Source organism: Miscanthus floridulus, chromosome 1 (assembly GCF_019320115.1).
Source record: "Miscanthus floridulus cultivar M001 chromosome 1, ASM1932011v1, whole genome shotgun sequence".
Classification (NCBI taxonomy): domain Eukaryota; kingdom Viridiplantae; phylum Streptophyta; class Magnoliopsida; order Poales; family Poaceae; genus Miscanthus; species Miscanthus floridulus.
This window is the reverse complement of record NC_089580.1, coordinates 187,816,040-187,834,508: the sequence shown is the minus strand read 5'-3', so window position 1 is coordinate 187,834,508 and position 18,469 is coordinate 187,816,040. Positions and strand designations below refer to the sequence as shown.

Here is an 18,469-nt window from a genome sequence, read left to right as displayed (position 1 = left end):
TTTTCTCAATTATTAATACTATAATACTATACAACTTTTAATAGTAGTATTACAGTATTAGAACTTTTAATAATAGTATTATAGTATTAAAAGTTTTAATAATAATGTTAGGTTTAATAAAAGAGAAAAGTTACTTCTATAATACTACTATTAAAACTTTTAAAATAATACTAAAATTAAAAGTAAAATAGAGAAAACATTTAGTACTGTAGGTAACTTTTAATATGATTACATTTGGACAGGGATGACACTGCTTGTCAAGTTTATGGACCTGCGGTGATCACCTTGAAAGTTCAGGGGCCAGAATGGCACCGCTAGCCAAAATTAGGGACCTACGGTGATCACCTTTCAAGTTTAGGGACCTGGATGACACCCTCTGCCAAGTTTAGGGACCCACAGATATCGGCCCTGTTCGGCTGGCTGGAAAAACGGCTGATGCTGATGCTGATTTGTTGTGAAAGAAAAATATTGTTATTTCGCTGAAACGGTACGGCTGATAAGTTCAAGCAAACAGGGCCATCACTTTAGAAGTTCAAGGACCTGGATGACACCGTCGGCCAAGTTTAGAGACTAGCGGTGAATTTTGCTCTAAAATTTTACAAGCACAAGCACTTAGAGTATCATAGTAATTGACTTCCAATAAGGATTTCAGTAAAGCACTACTCACCTTGTCCAGAAAAAAAATATAATTCTAGCTTAAGCTATGTTAGATTTAAAACTAGAATTATGTTTTTCTTCTGGACGGATGGAGTAAAAAAGGGCCGTGTAGTTGCGCTAATAAAAGGGTGGAGCTCGAAAAGCACACCTTTCAAACTCTATTTATTGGTCGCCACGGATGTAGCTTTCGCTTTTAATGCTACCAGTGCAGTTGTCAAAAAAAAAAAATGCTACCAGTGCAGGATGCAGTGCAATTCGGGCACATATACATGAATGAATGATTCCTATACCGTCTTCGTATTTGCCGGCAATTTACCCTATCCGTCAGGTTCCCTGAAAAAACTCTGTTCCCAGAAATTTACTCCTGATAATATGATATCCGTAAAATCTCATCGCAGAAATTTAATACAGTAATAGAACGCTTCCGATTTTTAACAGATGGCCGCAGATTATTCTATACTGGCACGCGTAGAACTCCGCTGACGTCGAGTCATGCTGCCTGCACTGGCGTAAACACGCGCCTTGCAGCCCCCCAACTGCCCTCAGCCAGAGCTTCCTCTTCCTCACTGTGGTGGCCACCTGGTGGGGGATCCGCGCCTCCCCCCTCGCCGGCGAGCTCATGGCCCCCTCGCCGCCGGAGGATCTCCAATGCGCCGTGAACGGCAACTGCGCCGCCCCGCCGGGGAAACCCCTGGAGGTCCCGCCGGCGCTGGCCGCTGGGGACGGCGAGCTCCGGTGGCTGCGGCGGTGCGTGGAGGCGGCAGCGAAGGGCTTCGCCATCGGCGCGGGCCTCAAGGGCGGCCTCGCGCTCTTCTCCGTCCTCGTCCGCATCCGCAGCCGCCGCTCCCCCAGATCGAGGTCTCTCTCGCGCGCACAAGCTGGATGCTTTGGTACGGGGGTTTTTGGTCTTGGTGGTTCTAAAACTAATTCTTGTGCCGTGGCGTGCTGGTGAGTGCAGGAAGACCGGAGCTATGACGAACGAGGAGGCCGTGGTGCTCGCGGTCAAGGAGACTGTGAGGTACGGCTTGTTCTTGGGGACCTTTGCCGGCAGCTACGTCTCCGTCGATGAGTACATCGCCGCCGTCTGGGGACGTAAGAGGTCAGTTCACGGGACCATCACAGTTGAAAAATTTCCTAATTGGGGACTGCGAATTTGCTTGATGTGGAGATGATTGGCGATTGCTTCTGTGATGATTCGAGCAAACCATGTGTGTTGCCTTTGGTTAATCCGATGTGAAGATAGTGGAGTAGGTGGGAACTAGGTGCATTTAGTTATCTGTCAAGTGATGTGTTTGAATGAACATGTCTAGAAGATGAGAAGCAACAGAAAATAGATCCTGCGGCTTGTGTTACTTTTCTTTAAATATTAGTATGAGAGGCCAGAGCTGGTGCTTTGGTGAGGATTAATTGAATTTCGATAGAAATTGTTCTTTCTTCTTGGGTACTGGGAAGTGCATGCATGATTGCTGACTGTGGTGAGAATTGATCACAGTTCTACAATTGCAAACAATTCTTCCTGTGGAAGCAATTTTGTTCATTAGTGATCCAAGATGCTAGTTTTGACTGGACAAGTGCTGCATCACTGTGTTGTTTACTAAGATTAGTTGAACCAAGAACTCGTGAAATTTTGTTTATAGTATAGGACTTCTGCAACCTGCTGTTATTCAGTGCTATTGTTGTGAGAAGCTCAGTAGTCCTGTACTGTGAAGTACTTTGATATAGTATTGATCAGACCTGCATGCTAGTGGACTAGTGGTCTTTTGATTTTATTGATGTATGAGATATCTTTCATGGGTCTTTTGATGAACCCAGATATGATCAAGATGCTATGCAGCAGTTCCTATCTTGCCATTTTGTAGTTGTTTCTCATTGATACAACACCTCAGAATCTTGTTCCATTACAGCTTCCACATCTCTTTGAATTACTAGGTCGATTTTGTTGGATAATGTATAACTGAATACTCTTGTTGCTTCAGAACAGCAAGGTGGAGGTCATTATTAGCTGGGTTGATTGCTGGTCCTTCTATGCTCCTGACAGGACCAGGAACTCAACATACTAGCTTGGCTATATACATTCTGATGCGTGCAGCAGTGCTTGCATCCCGTTGTGGAATAAAGAGCAAACGTTTTGGAAAGATCTGTAAACCTTTGACTTGGTCACATGGTGATGTCTTCCTTATGTGCCTTTCATCTGCACAAATTTTGTAAGTTCCCTTCAAATATTCAATATTTTTTTGTTAGGTTCTAGTGATTGTTTAGAAGTTAAAAATTATTGTAAATGTTTTCCAAGTTATGCCGTGAATGGAACTGTTTAAGGCCCCCTTAGGAACAAAGGAAAAATGAAGGAATTCTATAAAGTATTGCAATCCTATAGGGAAATTTCCTACGAGAACCCCTTTGGAACAAAGGATCGGGTTCCTACAATTCCTATGAAATTCATATGGAATGGCTTGTTTCATAGGAATTTTACCAAGAGGTTGAACTTCATGGAAAGTATCCTTTGTGTCACTCATCAAATTCATGTGTTTTTTGTCCACTCCATCCAAACATTCAGTTTCCTGTGTTTTCTCAATACATAGGATTCAAGATGTCGGGGCATTATATTCCTACATTTTTTCTTTTCCTGCGTTTCTAGAGTCCTGCATTCCAAAGAGGCCCTAAACCAGTATACCATGCACGAAAAAGTTTCTATTCTCTTGTCATGGGCAAAGTGATTAGTCAGGACTGCATATATATCATCCCATATATTCTGTAGCATGTGAAAATAGCGTTTTTTTGCCTCCATTATTTTCTATACAGGTCCGCATACATTTTAAAGCAGGAGAGTTTGCCATCGTCGTATAAATCATTTCTAAACAAGCATGGTGGCAAAGATCTTTCTATTTTGCAAGGTGTGAAGGATGTAGTCAACCACACTGCTTTCAGTAACTTAGTGGGTATCGAGAAGTACTACAAATCTGTTGGTGTTGACATAAAGCTAGATCCGAACATGAAAGTGCCCTGCTCAGTAAGTCTTAAGATCCATATGAATGAATTATTGAGCTACTATCCATTGTACTTTGAAATTTGGCCTATCAAGCATCCAGTAAATAGAATCAATTCTGTGGCATAACATTTCTCTGTGTCCGTACTATCTATAGCTAATCTGTTTTCATTTTTTGTTAATTTTCTTTTCTCCCATGATCTAACTTCTTATGTTTGCTTTCCAGATTGTGCATGGTAACCAGTCATGTACAGGACATGTCTTTTCATTCTTGTTACAAGCATATGGAAGAGCAGTTCCTGTATACGTTCCAGTCTACTTAGTCCCTGCACTTGTAGTTCATAGGCAGCATCTCATGAAAAGGTATACTAATATATGACGATGCAATTACGGTGACAAGTTTAGTTGTTAATTGGGAGAAAAACGTTTTTCTGCTGTCAAAAACCATGCACGCTGCATCAATTGAGCCTGATGTGCCAAGGATGATTGTGCTCCATATAAGGCTCCATAAATTTATCCTATTTTTTCTGAAAAAGTGAAAATGGCAACAAGCAGAATTCGTGAACAATATATCTGTCTATTCAAAGCTGACATGCTGCCTTCTCCATTTTTTTTTAAAAAAGGATGCAGTTTCTCTAACTGTTCTGTCCCTTAAAACATGCAGGCCTTACTCAATTATAGGGAAGAGTTTTCTAGGAGTAGCAAGATCTAGTCTGTTTCTCTCAGTATACTGTGCATCTGCATGGTGAGTTCACTATTTATTATTCTGCTCTTGCAGTAAGCATCTAGATGTATAATAAAAAAAGGGCGTACCCAGTGCAGAGAGCTCCCGCTTTGTGCAGGGTCTGGGGAAGGGTGTCAGTGGCAAGCCTTACCTTCGCCTGTGCAATGCGAGGAGACCGCGACTCGAACCTGGGACCTTCGAATCGTTTTTTTCCCCTTGGGATGGAATTAATGGTGTTTCCTTCTATATATCAGGGCTTGGACCTGCCTGCTTTTTAGGACCTTCCACAGAGCCAATACCCCTCTTGTCATCCTTGGCACAGTAAGCAGAACAACTTTGGCACATGAATTCAGCTTCTTTTCCTAATCCTGCAGCTTTATGATACTAAGTTGTTTTCATATGACAGTTTCCAACAGGTCTGGCGTTGCTTATCGAGAAGAAGAGCAGGAGAATTGAGATATCCCTGTACTGTCTTGCCAGAGCTATAGAGAGTTTTTTCACATGGATGACCGATGCAGGACTCTGCCCTCCAATACTGCTGATAAAGCGAGCCGATGTGGTTGTGTTCAGCATAGCTACCTCTATCATTATGCACTGCTATGCGCAGGAAAGAGAAGTCTTCCGGTCCAAGTACCTGAATGTGCTGGACTGGGTATTTGGTGTGCCGCCACCACCTGACAGTGAGGATAAGAATTGCTATCGACCAGATGAAGCCAAGAAATGCCAGTGACACACTGGCTTGTAGAGTTCGTTACATGATTTTTGTATGGTCATGTGATCCTAGCGCGAGACTAGACCCATTAGAGGGTTTAGTGAACAAACCTTGTACAGGACTCTTCTCCACAATCGGGACTTAGTGGATATAGCAAAATAGATTTATTCAATTGATTTGTCAAAACGATGCCCTGGTCAATTAAATGACCATATGTGGTTGTAACTTATGACCTTGATGTGTGAATGTAACTTATGGTCTTTGAAATCGTTAAAATGAAATTGCCCATTCTATTGTTTCGTATACCGTTGTGGCTGAAGAATTTGGAGATGGAGTTCAGAGCTTGCACAATTGACCTAAGATTTTTCTTAATTATTAGGAGTGAGGACTGGAACCTTGCCATTTTAGGTAAAAGAGGAAGGGATGAGAATGCAAATAGAAAATCATGCTTACTGAAATTCATTTCGTAGTCTTTTAATCGTATTTTGGGGTAACTTCTCGTTTTTTGTTCCTACATGACCCAACCCCGCTATAACACTTTGACTACGTGCATTAAAATGATTTTCTCCCCTTATGATTAATCCTCCATCCATCAATGCAAAATGTATGTTTGTTTTAAAAGATCAAAGTGTATCAATTTTGAAAACAATTAGTCCAATCATATGGATGTTGTATATCAATTGATTAATTTTTCAACTACTAATGGTCTCGAATTTGTAGCCCTTGACAATATAACAAAAAATACGTATTCTAAATGTTATGTACTACTTACGTGTGTGTGTGTGTTCAATTATGATGCGCGTATACTTCAGGGGTCCCTATCGCGTATCCGATATGTATCCAGGACGTACTAAGAATTTTGAATACGTACTAAGCTGGATACCTATATCCGACACATTCGGGCTGATCGGATACGGGCATACAGCCCAACTTACCTCTCGGCTCCCCCGCGTGACCGACTAAAACAATTTCGGAGACTCTGGTATATTCACCGCAAACCGTATTTCTATCTTTGTGCCGAGATTAACACTTGCTCCAAACGGAGCGAAACGAGCTTCCAATAGACCCACGTTACCTAGTAGTACCATCGGGTGCAACCAAAATGACTTCTAAGCCCGTGGTACACTCAATGCAAACTGTGCCCTGATCTTGTACTTAGATTAACACTGTCTCCAATCGGATCGAAACAAGCTTCCACTTGACTCATGTGGTGCGACCTAAATTATTTCCAAGCCCGTGGAACATTCAGCGCAAATTATGCCCCGATCTTGCTCTAAGATTAACACTATCTCCAAACGGATCAAAACGAGATTTCATTTGACCCACGTTGCTGAGGAGGATCATCGGGAACAACCAAAATGATTTCCGAACCTATGTCACCTTTGACGCAAACCGTGCTCCAATCTTGCACTGAGATTAATAATAATGTCTCCAAACAGCCAGAAACAAGCTTCCACTTGACCACGTCACCTAGGAGGACCATCGGATGCGATCAAAATGATTTTCGAGCCCTAACATTGTTGCCAAACGGACCGAAACGAGCTTCTGGTAGATTCACGCCACCTAGGAGTACCATCGGGTGCGGCTAAAACGATTTCTGAGCCTGTGGTACATTCAGCGCACACCGTGTCCCTATCCTGTGCCAAGGTTAGCACTTCCTCCAAACGGAGCGAAATGAGCTTCCAGTAGACCGGGTTTCAATCCCCATGTCACTCAATCCCTTTGGGGTTTGAATCCCTTGCATGTTCCTAATCCCTCTCCTAAATCCCCATGTTCGTTTTGACTGGGATTTCATACAAAACAAAGCAGCTGGATACAAGTTGGGTTTGAGCTATTTGTATGCATCAGATCATGAAAAACATTAAGAAAAAACATAGCTTGTTCTGTACCAGTACATTGCAAGGAAGCACCGTTGAATCAAAAGAGCTCAAAAACATGGTTGTCACCGTAACATAAACAGCAAATGATGTCACATGTGTCCACTCGTTACAATCAGTAAATCACTTAAACAATGATGAATTCATCAATTTTACTCATGTCTTCAGGCCATCTTCATGCCATCACCTCAGCAGAAGAAATCTTGCTGGGACTTTGCATGATGGCGGGTTGCCGGACTCCCTGCAATGGATGAAAACGGTACGGATATTTCCCGACCGTATTCGAAACCGAATCCGTTTAGAGGGGTTGAGATCTGTCCGTATCCGGGTCCGGATATCCAACATCCGATACCGTATCCGTATCCGAATACTCAAATCACATATTTATGATGTCGATATCCAATCGTATCCTATCCGACATAGTTGACACTATCCGTATTCGAATCCGATTCCGGACAGAAATATGAAAACAAATGTAATATCAGTGATATCCGTCCGTATCCGATCCGTTTTCATCCCAGCCTGCAACACATAATGAATTTATAAACAAATTAGAAGGATGAAAGCCTGCTACCAAATATATGCAGAAGATATCTCAATCGTCATTATACACTGAAAAGAAAAGGAAAGGTCTTGATCCCAGCAGGTACATTTTATGTTCAGGGAGAAACAATAGCATACAGGAAAAATAATAGCTCGTATTATTGAAAATGCATGTTAACTAACATGTTAACACAAGGTTCCTGCTAGAACCAATGACAAAAGTATGAAAGAAAATGATTAAATATAGCCAAGGGATAAACATTAAATTGAGCATATAAACATCAAATATCATATACTTGTTGCTTCCCTTAGCTTAGCTGACGGCACTAATGAACTGCCAAAATCCATATTTGACTTTGGTTGTACTGCATGTACTTGCATCTGTCACTATAATTACAAGTTGATACATGTATGCATTGCTTGTCAGACTCTGCTATCTTGGTTGATCAATCTGCATGCCTAGCTTGTGTACATGCAGGAGTTTATTACTGTATTAATAGTTGACAGATGAGATCAATTGCTAAATGTATACTGCTTTAATTTCTTGGTATATGTATGCTTGTATGACATTCAATGTAAGCAGTGATATGACCTATTCTACCTCGTAAAAACCTGTGAATGATTTTTCCTTGTATTACGGCTAAGCCTATTCTCGATGTCTGCTTGCAAAAGATACATGACAAAAAAAAAAAAAACAGATGAAACATTGGGATAGAAACTTGCAACATACGTGTACAACTATTACAATATACGTAACATCTCGATCTACTGTTGCAACATCAACATGAAACAGATGAAACGTCTGAAACACTTGAAACATACTCTTGCAACATGTCTGAAAAACGTCCAGAAACACTTGAAACACATCATCACCCACGCGGCCATGACCTACCTGGTGGAGAACTACGGTGGAGCAGGACTCCCCTTCCTGCCGACGACGCGAGGTGGATGGCTTCCGCGACGGGCGAGGTGGATCGCTGCGGCGCTAGATGGTGCGTGCCCACATGCCCCCACCATGCCCATTGTCGACCAAGGGAGAGGAGACGCTGCTGGATCTGGGAAGGGCACCACCGGCTGAGGTAGGGGAGGGTCAACAGCATGCTCGAGCCCGCCGGCCAGATCTGATGGGACACGGGGGAGGGTCACGACCGCCATGGAGTGGGGGAAGGGGACGCCATGGAGACCGTCGGGCTTGAGGCTGACACACGTGGAGGAGGGGTGCCGCTGGATCCATGGGGGAAGGAAAGGAGGACGCCATGGCAGTCGCAGCGGTGATTTTTTTTGAAGAATAGAGATAGCGGCTGCAGTTAGGAACTTGTGGACGAGAGGCTATGAGCCATATGTGGACAGGGGCGGTGTGTCGATGCGAGCAGGGGCTGTTGGGCGACTCGGGCGGGTCCGTCTGTCCGCATGGACAGACGATCGAACTTTTGCCACGGTTTATAACATTTTTTTGCTCCTTCCATGGTTACTTCAATAGTTCAGTTCATGTTGGTGCTTCCCTGGAGATTGGGTGGGGGGATTCCGTTGGTGCAAGTGAAATCCCACTATAGGACTTTTCCCTAGGGTTTATCTCCCCTGCATCCAAAGGAGCCCTTAGAGCAACTCCAAGAGACTGTCTATATCCTTCTTAATCGTCAGAAATAGTGATTTTGGTGAGAAAATATCCTCCAACAGCTTTTATATTTGGTTATCCAAATTAGCCATCTTTTATTTCGGATTTCTCGCTAGCCAAAGATATAAAACGAAAATGGCTATCTAGAGTATTCACAGGATATAGAAAAACTACTGGAGAGTAGAAAGATATAGAATACGATTTTTGTACAAATGGCTCACCAAATGATGATTTAGAGATTAAGATTTAGAAAGACTCTCGGAGATGCTCTTAAAATTAAATTATTGTTGGTAAAACATATCATAAGTATTGCTATTTAGAATCATATTCTTAAGCATTTAATATCCCGCTATATACATATAGAGTGGTGCACCCCTCCATCTCCACCACTGCTCCCGTATACCAAGTGGTTTTTTTTTTCTTTTTTCTTTGAGGGGGACGCGCCAAGTGACGAAGCGCGTGCGATAGAGGGGATCCCAGCAAATAGCTTTCCCTTCCCATAGGGAAAATTGGTTGCGTACATGGGCGGATTCAGGGTATTCCCTTGTTTTTTTTTTTTTGAGTACCCAACTATTTTAGGACACTTATATATATATATATATATATACTTCCCTCCGTTTGTATTTACTTGTTCGTAACTTTTTACTGTAGTAAATTTGACCATCTGTTTTTTCTTCTAAAAAAATTTTAGATACTTCAATGTATATAACACTAATGAAATATATTCAATAAAGAATCATATATGTGAAAACTTGATGTATCTAACAATCTTTTGCAGAAAAAAACGTAAGGTCAAATTGCTACAGTAAAAAATCGGTGACAAATAAACGAAAACGGAGGTAATATATATATATATATATATATATATATATATATATATATATATATATATATATATTCATATGTATATATGTATAATACACCATTTGACAGCATTTTCACTTAATTTAGTCTAAAATCTTAGAGTTGGCTAGCTGAACAATTTGTTATTTGAGTGTGACTTTAATAATCGGTAACGTACTACTCTAAATTATATTTTAAATTTATGGATTCGGATTTTTTAAATGATATGAAAGCGGAAATATCCGTCACAGGTTATATAGCATTTAAAGATCACAGTGTCCGTAAAATACCACAAAAGTTCCTTGTAAAATACCACCGAAAAATCCGCCGAAAAGATTGGACCGTCAACTGCAATAACCTGCAACACCACCGCCACTACGGTGGAGCAGTAGGCGGCGGAGGAGGTGGAGGAGGAGCAGGAGCAGGAGCAGTCGGCGGCGGAGGCGTACAACGGTGGAGCAGTAAGCGGCGGATGCGCACAGCGGGGGAGCAGGCGGCGTCGCACGGAAGGCATGCCTCCAGACCCTAGAAATTCTTCCACCTCCATCCGTTTTTCCTACCTTTGGTCGACAGCTCGCTCCTCCTCCCAGATCTTCCGATGTTCCTCTCCTTTTTGCGTCAATGCTGTGAGGATCTCTCTGTGTGAGCCGGATCGTTCCAGTGGGTGCGGCGTTCCGATAGACTTTGTTTTGATTTTGTTTTCTCTTTGTACCCGTGGCTCTAGCATTCTTGGTTCTGGAACTCTGCATTGCAACTTAATTGAAGAAGCAATTTGCGTACCTATGTGCCAAAATATTTTCTACTTCCGAACTGTCATCCAAGGTCCGGAATTAGAGGCATTTACATGTGTCATTATAAAAGTTTATAATTACTCATAAAATATTAAAAAGTTTGAGCGGTTATAAGTGCCACTGGTCGGAACTTTTTTACCCTACATGTCATTCCCGCCATATTCTGTTAGTTTTCAACGGTTTGACCATTTTGGCATGTGGGTCCGGCTAGTTAAAATGTCCAGAATGTCCCCATCTTGTTTCTAGCCGGCACCCCTATCCTCTGGCCCTCATCGGGAGCGGCAGCTGCAGAGCCCGGCGGCTCCTCTGCAGCGGGCGGCGGGCAGCCGAGTCGCATAGGGCGGTGCGGGTGCGTGGCTTCAAGGTCGTCTTCTTTCATGGCTTCACTGGACAGCAGCTCCCGCGTCAACACCGGCTCCCATGACCGCACCGTACCTCGCCGCGAGGAAGTGCCCGCGCCTGCGTCGTCCTCAGCTCCGATGCCGTGCTCTGCTCGGGCTCCTTTTCGTAGAACGCCTTTACCGTGGTGCCGCAGGACCTCCGTGGCCACGCCTGTGCCTTTGCCGAGAGGATCAGCCCTGGCGTCTGCGTCCGCGACGACAGTACCTAGCGCACGCACGGAAGCAGCTTCATGGTGCAGTCGCAGTAGTTCTGCGGGCGCTCCCGGTGGGACGTGCGACGCCTCGGTGACGATTCATTGTGGACACCCTTCCCTACCCTCATCGTCAGTCTCCGCTGCCGGCGTCGTCATCAAGTAGGCGCCTGTCCAAGGCTTGTATTGCGTTTCGTCGGGGTGGTGATGCACTGATGCTGAAGTCACTGACGGGGCGACGCGCCATCTTCAAGGATGCGGAGAGCAGGAGCCCCACGGCCGCTTCTGCACACTGCGCCGCCTCGGCTGCTTCACCGCCACGGCGCGCACATGCCGCTGATGGTGCTGCTTTCGGCCAGCGACTTCGATCTCGGCGCCATATGGATGCCGGTTTCACGTACTCGACACTCGTAGCGGGCACCTCCGGCGCAGTGCCGGTCAGGGCCCCTTCTCGCCGGCCTGTGCAACGCTAGCTACCCTCCAGATGCGGCTTTGGTCGTCGCAGACTCGGCTCCTTTTCGTCACATAACGGGACGCGTTCGATGATCTATGGACACTTCGGGCGTTATGGGCGAAGGAGCAGTTGCATTTTTTTTGAATTTAAGGAGCTGTTGCATTGATGATGAAGAAGTCGACGAACGCGTCGTCTCTACGGCCGGCCGGCCAGCTTGCACAGGTGCACGTACGGCTTCGTGGTGACTAAAGAAGCTTACTGCTGCTACTTGCATATACATGTACATACTTCTATTAGCTTGTCGCATACCTATATATATACGTACATGATACACACATGCAACTTGCTAGCCTGTTTCTTCTGGCACACCTCGCGTATGTAGGCGATTAGTTCATGCATCCTGCCTCTTTTCTTTATAGGACAAATACGTAAATGCTTATACATTCTGGTTACTAGCTGGCTTCTTGTATTGTTAGTCTGTGATCAACAATGTCCGCAGATAAATATAGACGACGCCATGTATAGTGGCTGCCTATCTGGTGGGCTTTCTTTCTTAAATGAGTTTGAGCTCCATTACGTATTTTGAGAAATATAATAATATATATGCTTGGTACATGCAATGCAAGTTCCTGCTAACACTATATAAGTAAACACTAAAAAAGATTAGGGAGAATTATGTTCTTGCCCTTGTTCAGTACTTCAATTGTGATTTTGCCCTTGTTTTTTTAACTTTGTGTTTTTGCCCTTGTTATTTTAAACTGAAGTGTCCGTCTGCCCCTGCTTTGGATGTCCGTCAGATGCCCATTGAATAGATGAATTAAAAAAATTTCAAACATGAAAAGAAAAGTCCAAATACCCACACTGCCCCTTATCCCTTTCTGGCTGTTTCTCAACTCCACAAGACACCGACCGCATCGGAGAGGGAGGGAGTGGGTGGCGCGGTTCCAGGCGGCGGAGCGTGCAACGTGGGTGCGGCGGCTCGAAGCAGCGTCGGCATCAGGGCGGGCGGAGCAGGTGTGGCATCGAGGCGACGTGGGCGCGGAGCGGGCCGGGGTGTAGGGGTGGGCGGAGCGAGCGGCTCCGGTGCCTGGACGCGGCTCCCGGCGGCACCTGGCCGCGGATCTCCGCGGTGCCCGTCTGCGGCTCCCGACGGGTGAGCGACCGCGCCCGCCTTGAATTGAATCCTTCCTTATTCGTGCTCCCCTTGCTTCCGACGGAATCTCGATTCGTATCCTTCCGGTGCTGAATCGCTCGCTCTACGCTACGTGGCTGGTTGATCTGCTCTGCTCCCAGTGTCCGGTTTCATGTGGCTGTCTGATTTTGATCGATTGCGTTCTCGTCCTTTGGTTTTCCGATCCAAGGTGACCTAGCTTCGCTATGCTTAATAATCTGCTCACGTCAGAGTTTTGCTCATTGCCGCAGGTGCGAGCATTACCGGCGAAGATCAAACAAGTGCATGTTTGATGTTCCAATTGTTGTTGTCAGCTTATACTTCTTCACTAGTCCTTCCTTAGCTATATTCATATTTCCCTCACTTAATTGGAGCTCAATGTAAATGTCTTCATTATCACCTTGCGCTGTGAAATCCTATAAAATAGTTGCAATTGAGGAAAAGTGTTTATGATATATGATGGTGCAAACATTATGAACACAAGCGAATGTGTTTTCTGTTGTTAACTACCTCTAAGAATGATACTTTGTCCTTGTTGTGCTTATCTAGACATAAACTGTCAAGAAAATCTTTGTAATCCCCCGTCCAACGGCGGATTGGCAGTTCTGTGATCCTCAGTGTAGTGTTGTCAACAACATATGATTCCGGTGACAGTATACATGGAACCAGCTACCTTTGTATTGACTGTCTTCTCTATAGAACCCTGTAAATTTGGGCGTAGAAAGTTTGCTTTAGTACAACCAATAATTCTAGAGTAGTATAGGCATAGCTATTACATTTGTCACCTGAAAGGTCGGTATGTTAGATGTTCCAATTGTTGTTGTCAGCTTAAACTTCTTTACTAGTCCTTCTTCCTTAGCTATATTCATATTTCCCTCACTTAATTGGAGCTCAATGTAAATGTCTTCATTATCACCTTGCTTTTGTTTTGACTGTGTTCATTTTGGTGCGAGATAGCCGCGTGGCTCAGTTCTGCTACATGGATGGTGCCGACGACAGCTAAACGCACGGGATCTGTCAAATCGACCAACATGGAAGAGCAAAGGTTGTTTCAGCAAACCCTAACCATTATCTACTGTTGGGTTTTTTTTGCCAGAGTGAGTGCATTGTTGATGGTTTGAGTTGGATAAACTAACCGCATACTACTTCTGTGGTTTGTAGGCCAAATCATAGGGGTATACGAGTTGTAGTTAGAATTCGATCTTTTTCAGCTTGCCAGACAATGGTCCAAAGTCATGGCAGCAGGGTAAAACTTTGCCAACTAAAGTTGTTGATGACATACATAGCTTTGGGCTGCTGTAGTTGGTTGATTTCATAGCTGAGCATTGCATGTGGGGGTCTAAGCAATACATAACCTTATGGCGTGATTTGGAAAATGATTCATTTGAGATGAAAACTGATGAACATCTTTTAGAGTGGTTTGTACTCAATGTTGACAAGGGGGTAGCTTGCATCAATGCCCAGATAAATGATTTTGAAGGGCCACTGCAGTTTTTACCAACCAAACGTAGGTGTCATCCTAATGTGAGGAGTAGAATACACCTAATTGAGGGGAGCACAAATGAGGGAGCCACCACAAATAAGGGAGCAACAAATGATGATGATGATGATGAGGGGGTAGGAGATGATGATGAGGGGGTAGGAGATGAGGAGGAGGTTGGAGATGATGATAAGGGGGTAGGAGATGAGGAGGTTGGAGATGATGATAAGGGCATATTCCCTGATAGCAGCTATGACACTGATTTAGGTGCATCTTCCGACTTTGATGATGATTGCTCTGATCCAGAGTTTGATCCTGATGGTGAAATACTTGATGATGTAGATGAGTATGATGCTCCCATGTTTTCATATGATCCTGATGATCCATGCATTGATGTAGATGTGGTGTTTCTAGATGTTGATCAGTGCAAGTCTGTAGTTACACATCATGCTATCTTGCATGACCATGCTTTTAAGGTTGTAAAAAAAGATCAAGAAAGATTCAGAGCCATATGCAAGAGAGCTGTAAGGGTTGTAAGTGGACTTTTTCACATCTACAAGCAAGAAGTACGTTGGATGCAAGGTAATTTGGTCCTCTTTCCATAATGTAGTGTATTGACTTGAGATGTAATTTGCTAACAAAATGTTGGATTGTCATTATTATGTTGTAGGTGAAGACAAGTGGACCAAAGCACACTTGTGGTTCTTTCAACAAGTGTGGTCAGTCCATGGCCTCAAATAGATGGGTTTGTGATAGAGTTGTGGACTTACTGCGGGATGACCCTGAAATGGGTCCAAAGGGATTGCAAGATGAGTTAAAGAAGAAGTACTCAGTGGATGTTCCATATGATAGAGTCTATAGAGGAAAGATGAGAGCACTTGATATCATATATGGGAAGTGGGAAGATTCTTATGACTTGATTCCTACTTATCAAGGTGAGCTTCTGAGGTCAGTGCCTGGCAGTGTGGTTGAAATGGAGACTGAGGAGCACAATGGCCATGTATGTTTCATGAGATTCTTTGTTGCTCTAAAGCCATGCATTGATGGGTTTTTACAAGGATGCAGACCATACATTGCCATGGATGTAACTCACTTGACAGGCAGGTCAAGAGGTCAGTTAGCAGCAGCTGTTGCAGTAGATGGTCACAATCGGTTATTCCCAGTGGCATATGGGGTGATTGAGACCGAGTCAAAGGAAAGTTGGACTTGGTTCATCCAAAACTTGAAAAAAGCAATTGGTACTCCTCCAGGTGTGTACCTATGACTGCTATTTGCCTGTTTTCCTTCAAGTTTAAATTGTTGTTACCTAACATATGTCAATTATGTCACACAGGTTTGGTCATTAGTACAGATGCAGGCAAGGGAATTGAGGTTGCTGTTGAAGATGTCTATCTAGGAATTGAGCATAGAGAGTGTATGAGGCATTTGTGGAAGAACATGAAGAAAAGTTACAGTGGCACTCTTTATGGGAAGAATATGTGGGCAGCTGCCAAGAGCTTCACAACTGCCAAGTTCAACTTCTTCATGAGGAATATAGAAGAGAAGGATCCTAAGGCACTTGAATGGTTGGATGAGAACCATCCATACATATGGAGTAGAAGCAAATTCTCAGAAGATTGCAAGGTAGATTACATCAACAATAACCTTTCTGAGAGTTTCAATAGTTGGGTGTCAAAAACAAAGGAACATCATATTGTGGAAATGCATGACAAGATAAGACAAATGATCATTGAGAAATTTGTCTTGAGATCAAAGAATGCTAGAAAGATGTCTAGAAAAATAATCCCAGATATCATCAAAGATCTGAATGCTAAATCGAAGGCCATTAAGGACCATGATGTCTTAATTTGTGGGCCTGGAAAAGCAGAAGTGACAGTCAACAGATTTAGGCATGCAGTTAACTTGGAATTAAAGACATGTACCTGTAGGGCTTGGCAAGTGATTGGAAAGCCTTGTAGCCATGCTCTAGCTTTCATTGTAAAGCTTAGTAGAGAGGTTCAAATGGATGACTTTGTCCATGAATACTTCTCTATTGAAAGGTTGAGAAAGGCATATGCAGGTACTTTCAGTCCAATGACATCCAAAGATCTTTGGCCATGTGTTGACTTAGGCTACAAAATCCATAAGCCTAAATTGAGAAGGAAACCTGGGAGACCTAAAAAATCTAGGTTCAAGGCATAAGATGAGGTCAGCAGTAGCAAGAAAAGAAGATTGTGTTCTGAGTGCCATGAACCAGGGCATTTAGCCAAGACTTGCCAAGGAGGTCTCACTGCTAGTCAAAATAGAAGGCTCAATTCTTCACAACATGGATCACAAGAGGACAACAATGACCCAATGTAAGTCATGGTTCTATTGGTGCTCACTTCTACTCGTGGCATAATCTGATAATATTGAAATCATGTTTCCTCTCTTTTTAGTGCAAGTGCTACTGGGAGGGGAAGGGGAAGAGGAAGAGGAAGAGAATCAGGAGAGGGCAGCAATGAGCCAATGTAAGTCATGGTTCTATTGGTGCTTACTTCTACTCGTGGCATAATCTGATAATATCGAAATCATGTTTCCTCTCTTTTTAGTGCAAGTGCTACTAGGAGGGGAAGGGGAAGGGGAAGAGGAAGAGGAAGGGGAAGGGGAAGGGGAAGAGGAAGAGAATCAGGAGAGGGCAGCAGTGAGCCAATGTAAGTCATGGTGTAGTTGCTACTATTGCGTAAGTAGAAGATTGTAGAAAGTATCTAAATTAACATGACATCAAGTGATTTGGACTCCTCTTTGATTCTATAAACTCTGCTGGTACAATATCCTATAGATCTGTACTCCAAATAGCGTATAGTTGAGATAGCAGTGTAGGCACTAGTGTTTAGTAGGTCCTGCTAGCATTGAAGAGCAGTCCTTTGTAAACTTTGGCAATTTGAAATGTGCCCTTCGCTCTATAAAGTTTGGTGGTCGTTGGTATACAACTGAAGCAGCATGGATCAAGATGCGGGCAGTCAGACCCTAGATTAAGTACTTCTGGATTCCTTTCTCGTAAGTGAAGTAATGAACTGTGAATGCCTGGCCCATCTTCTCTCGCTCCTCGGATGTCCTGTTCTCATCCTGTGCCATTCATAGCAAATTGGCCATGGGATAAATGGATCTAAGGTTCAAATGAAAATGACACATACCTTTTGGTATTTGCAATTGTTAGTTCTGCCTGCCAACCTATCATAGTTTGCTATTCTCTACAGTAATGTAATTACACAGTATCATGATCCATGCACTTATTTGTTGATGTAATCATTACTAACCAACCTGTTCAATGCTTTTCAGAGGGAGGGGAAGAGGAGGGCCAACAGGAGGAAGGCTAGCTAGTTTGTTAGGTCTCTAGGTGGTCCTTGAATGAGATGGATGTATCTTTTGTGCACATGTTTACATGGTGCAGACTTGTTTCTTTTATGGATATGTTGATATGGTGCAGTTGCTTTTGTGGACATGTGACATGGTGTAGACCTGTAGCTTTTGTGGACATGTTTTTTCACAACTTTTGTAGACATGTTGACATGCTGTATGGTAGACTTTGAAATGCTGTGGTTCTCCATGATTTTTCTTATGTGTTTTATATGTGCTTCATATTGTTGTCATGATGCTAGCAAAATATAGCAAAGGTGCTACCAAAATTTTGAATATTTATCAATATTAAATCTGAGTTCAAATAATTGCAATTAGGCATACAATAAAAAAGTCTAATTTCAAATCAGGGGCAAAATTGCATGGGCATTTATGTCCTTTTGTACAAAGTTTAACACCGTTAGGGGTGGATGACGGAGCAGGGGCAAACTGGGGCTTCGTGAATGTCACAGTAGGGGTAAATTCACAAAGTCAAAAAAATAGGGGAAAAATCACAATTTCGATACAAAACAAGGGTACAAACGTAAGAGCCCCAAAAGATTATTGTGATGTATTTTGTCCCTTAGCTATAATTTTGTTGTTGTGATGTCTTATGCTAAAGTTCTATGCATTTTTCATTTTTTATCAGGTAGTACAAGTACTCGCTTTC

At 43.2% G+C, this 18,469-nt stretch overlaps 1 protein-coding gene and 1 pseudogene across 1 annotated transcript; both read left to right on the top strand.

Moving 5' to 3' along the window:
• Nucleotides 1-1,129: 1,129 nt before the first annotated feature.
• LOC136551448 (uncharacterized) lies at nucleotides 1,130-5,367 on the top strand. The gene is made up of 8 exons (XM_066543001.1): nucleotides 1,130-1,515; nucleotides 1,616-1,756; nucleotides 2,634-2,861; nucleotides 3,457-3,664; nucleotides 3,867-4,003; nucleotides 4,305-4,385; nucleotides 4,619-4,685; nucleotides 4,771-5,367. The coding sequence occupies exons 1-8, from the start codon at nucleotides 1,277-1,279 to the stop codon at nucleotides 5,092-5,094; spliced, it is 1,425 nt and encodes a 474-aa protein (XP_066399098.1). The 5' UTR covers nucleotides 1,130-1,276; the 3' UTR covers nucleotides 5,095-5,367.
• A 9,419-nt stretch (nucleotides 5,368-14,786) lies between these two features.
• On the top strand, nucleotides 14,787-18,452 carry LOC136468524 (uncharacterized; annotated as a pseudogene).
• The last annotated feature ends 17 nt before the right edge of the window (nucleotides 18,453-18,469 follow it).

Bases quoted from the DNA above. Each gene is read 5' to 3' on its own strand.
- LOC136551448 (XM_066543001.1), top strand. From the start codon at position 1,277: ATGGCCCCCTCGCCGCCGGAGGATCTCCAATGCGCCGTGAACGGCAAC. The intron at 4,004-4,304 runs GTATACTAATAT...TAAAACATGCAG, and splicing joins AGGCAGCATCTCATGAAAAG to GCCTTACTCAATTATAGGGA. The intron at 4,686-4,770 runs GTAAGCAGAACA...TTCATATGACAG, and splicing joins CTCTTGTCATCCTTGGCACA to TTTCCAACAGGTCTGGCGTT.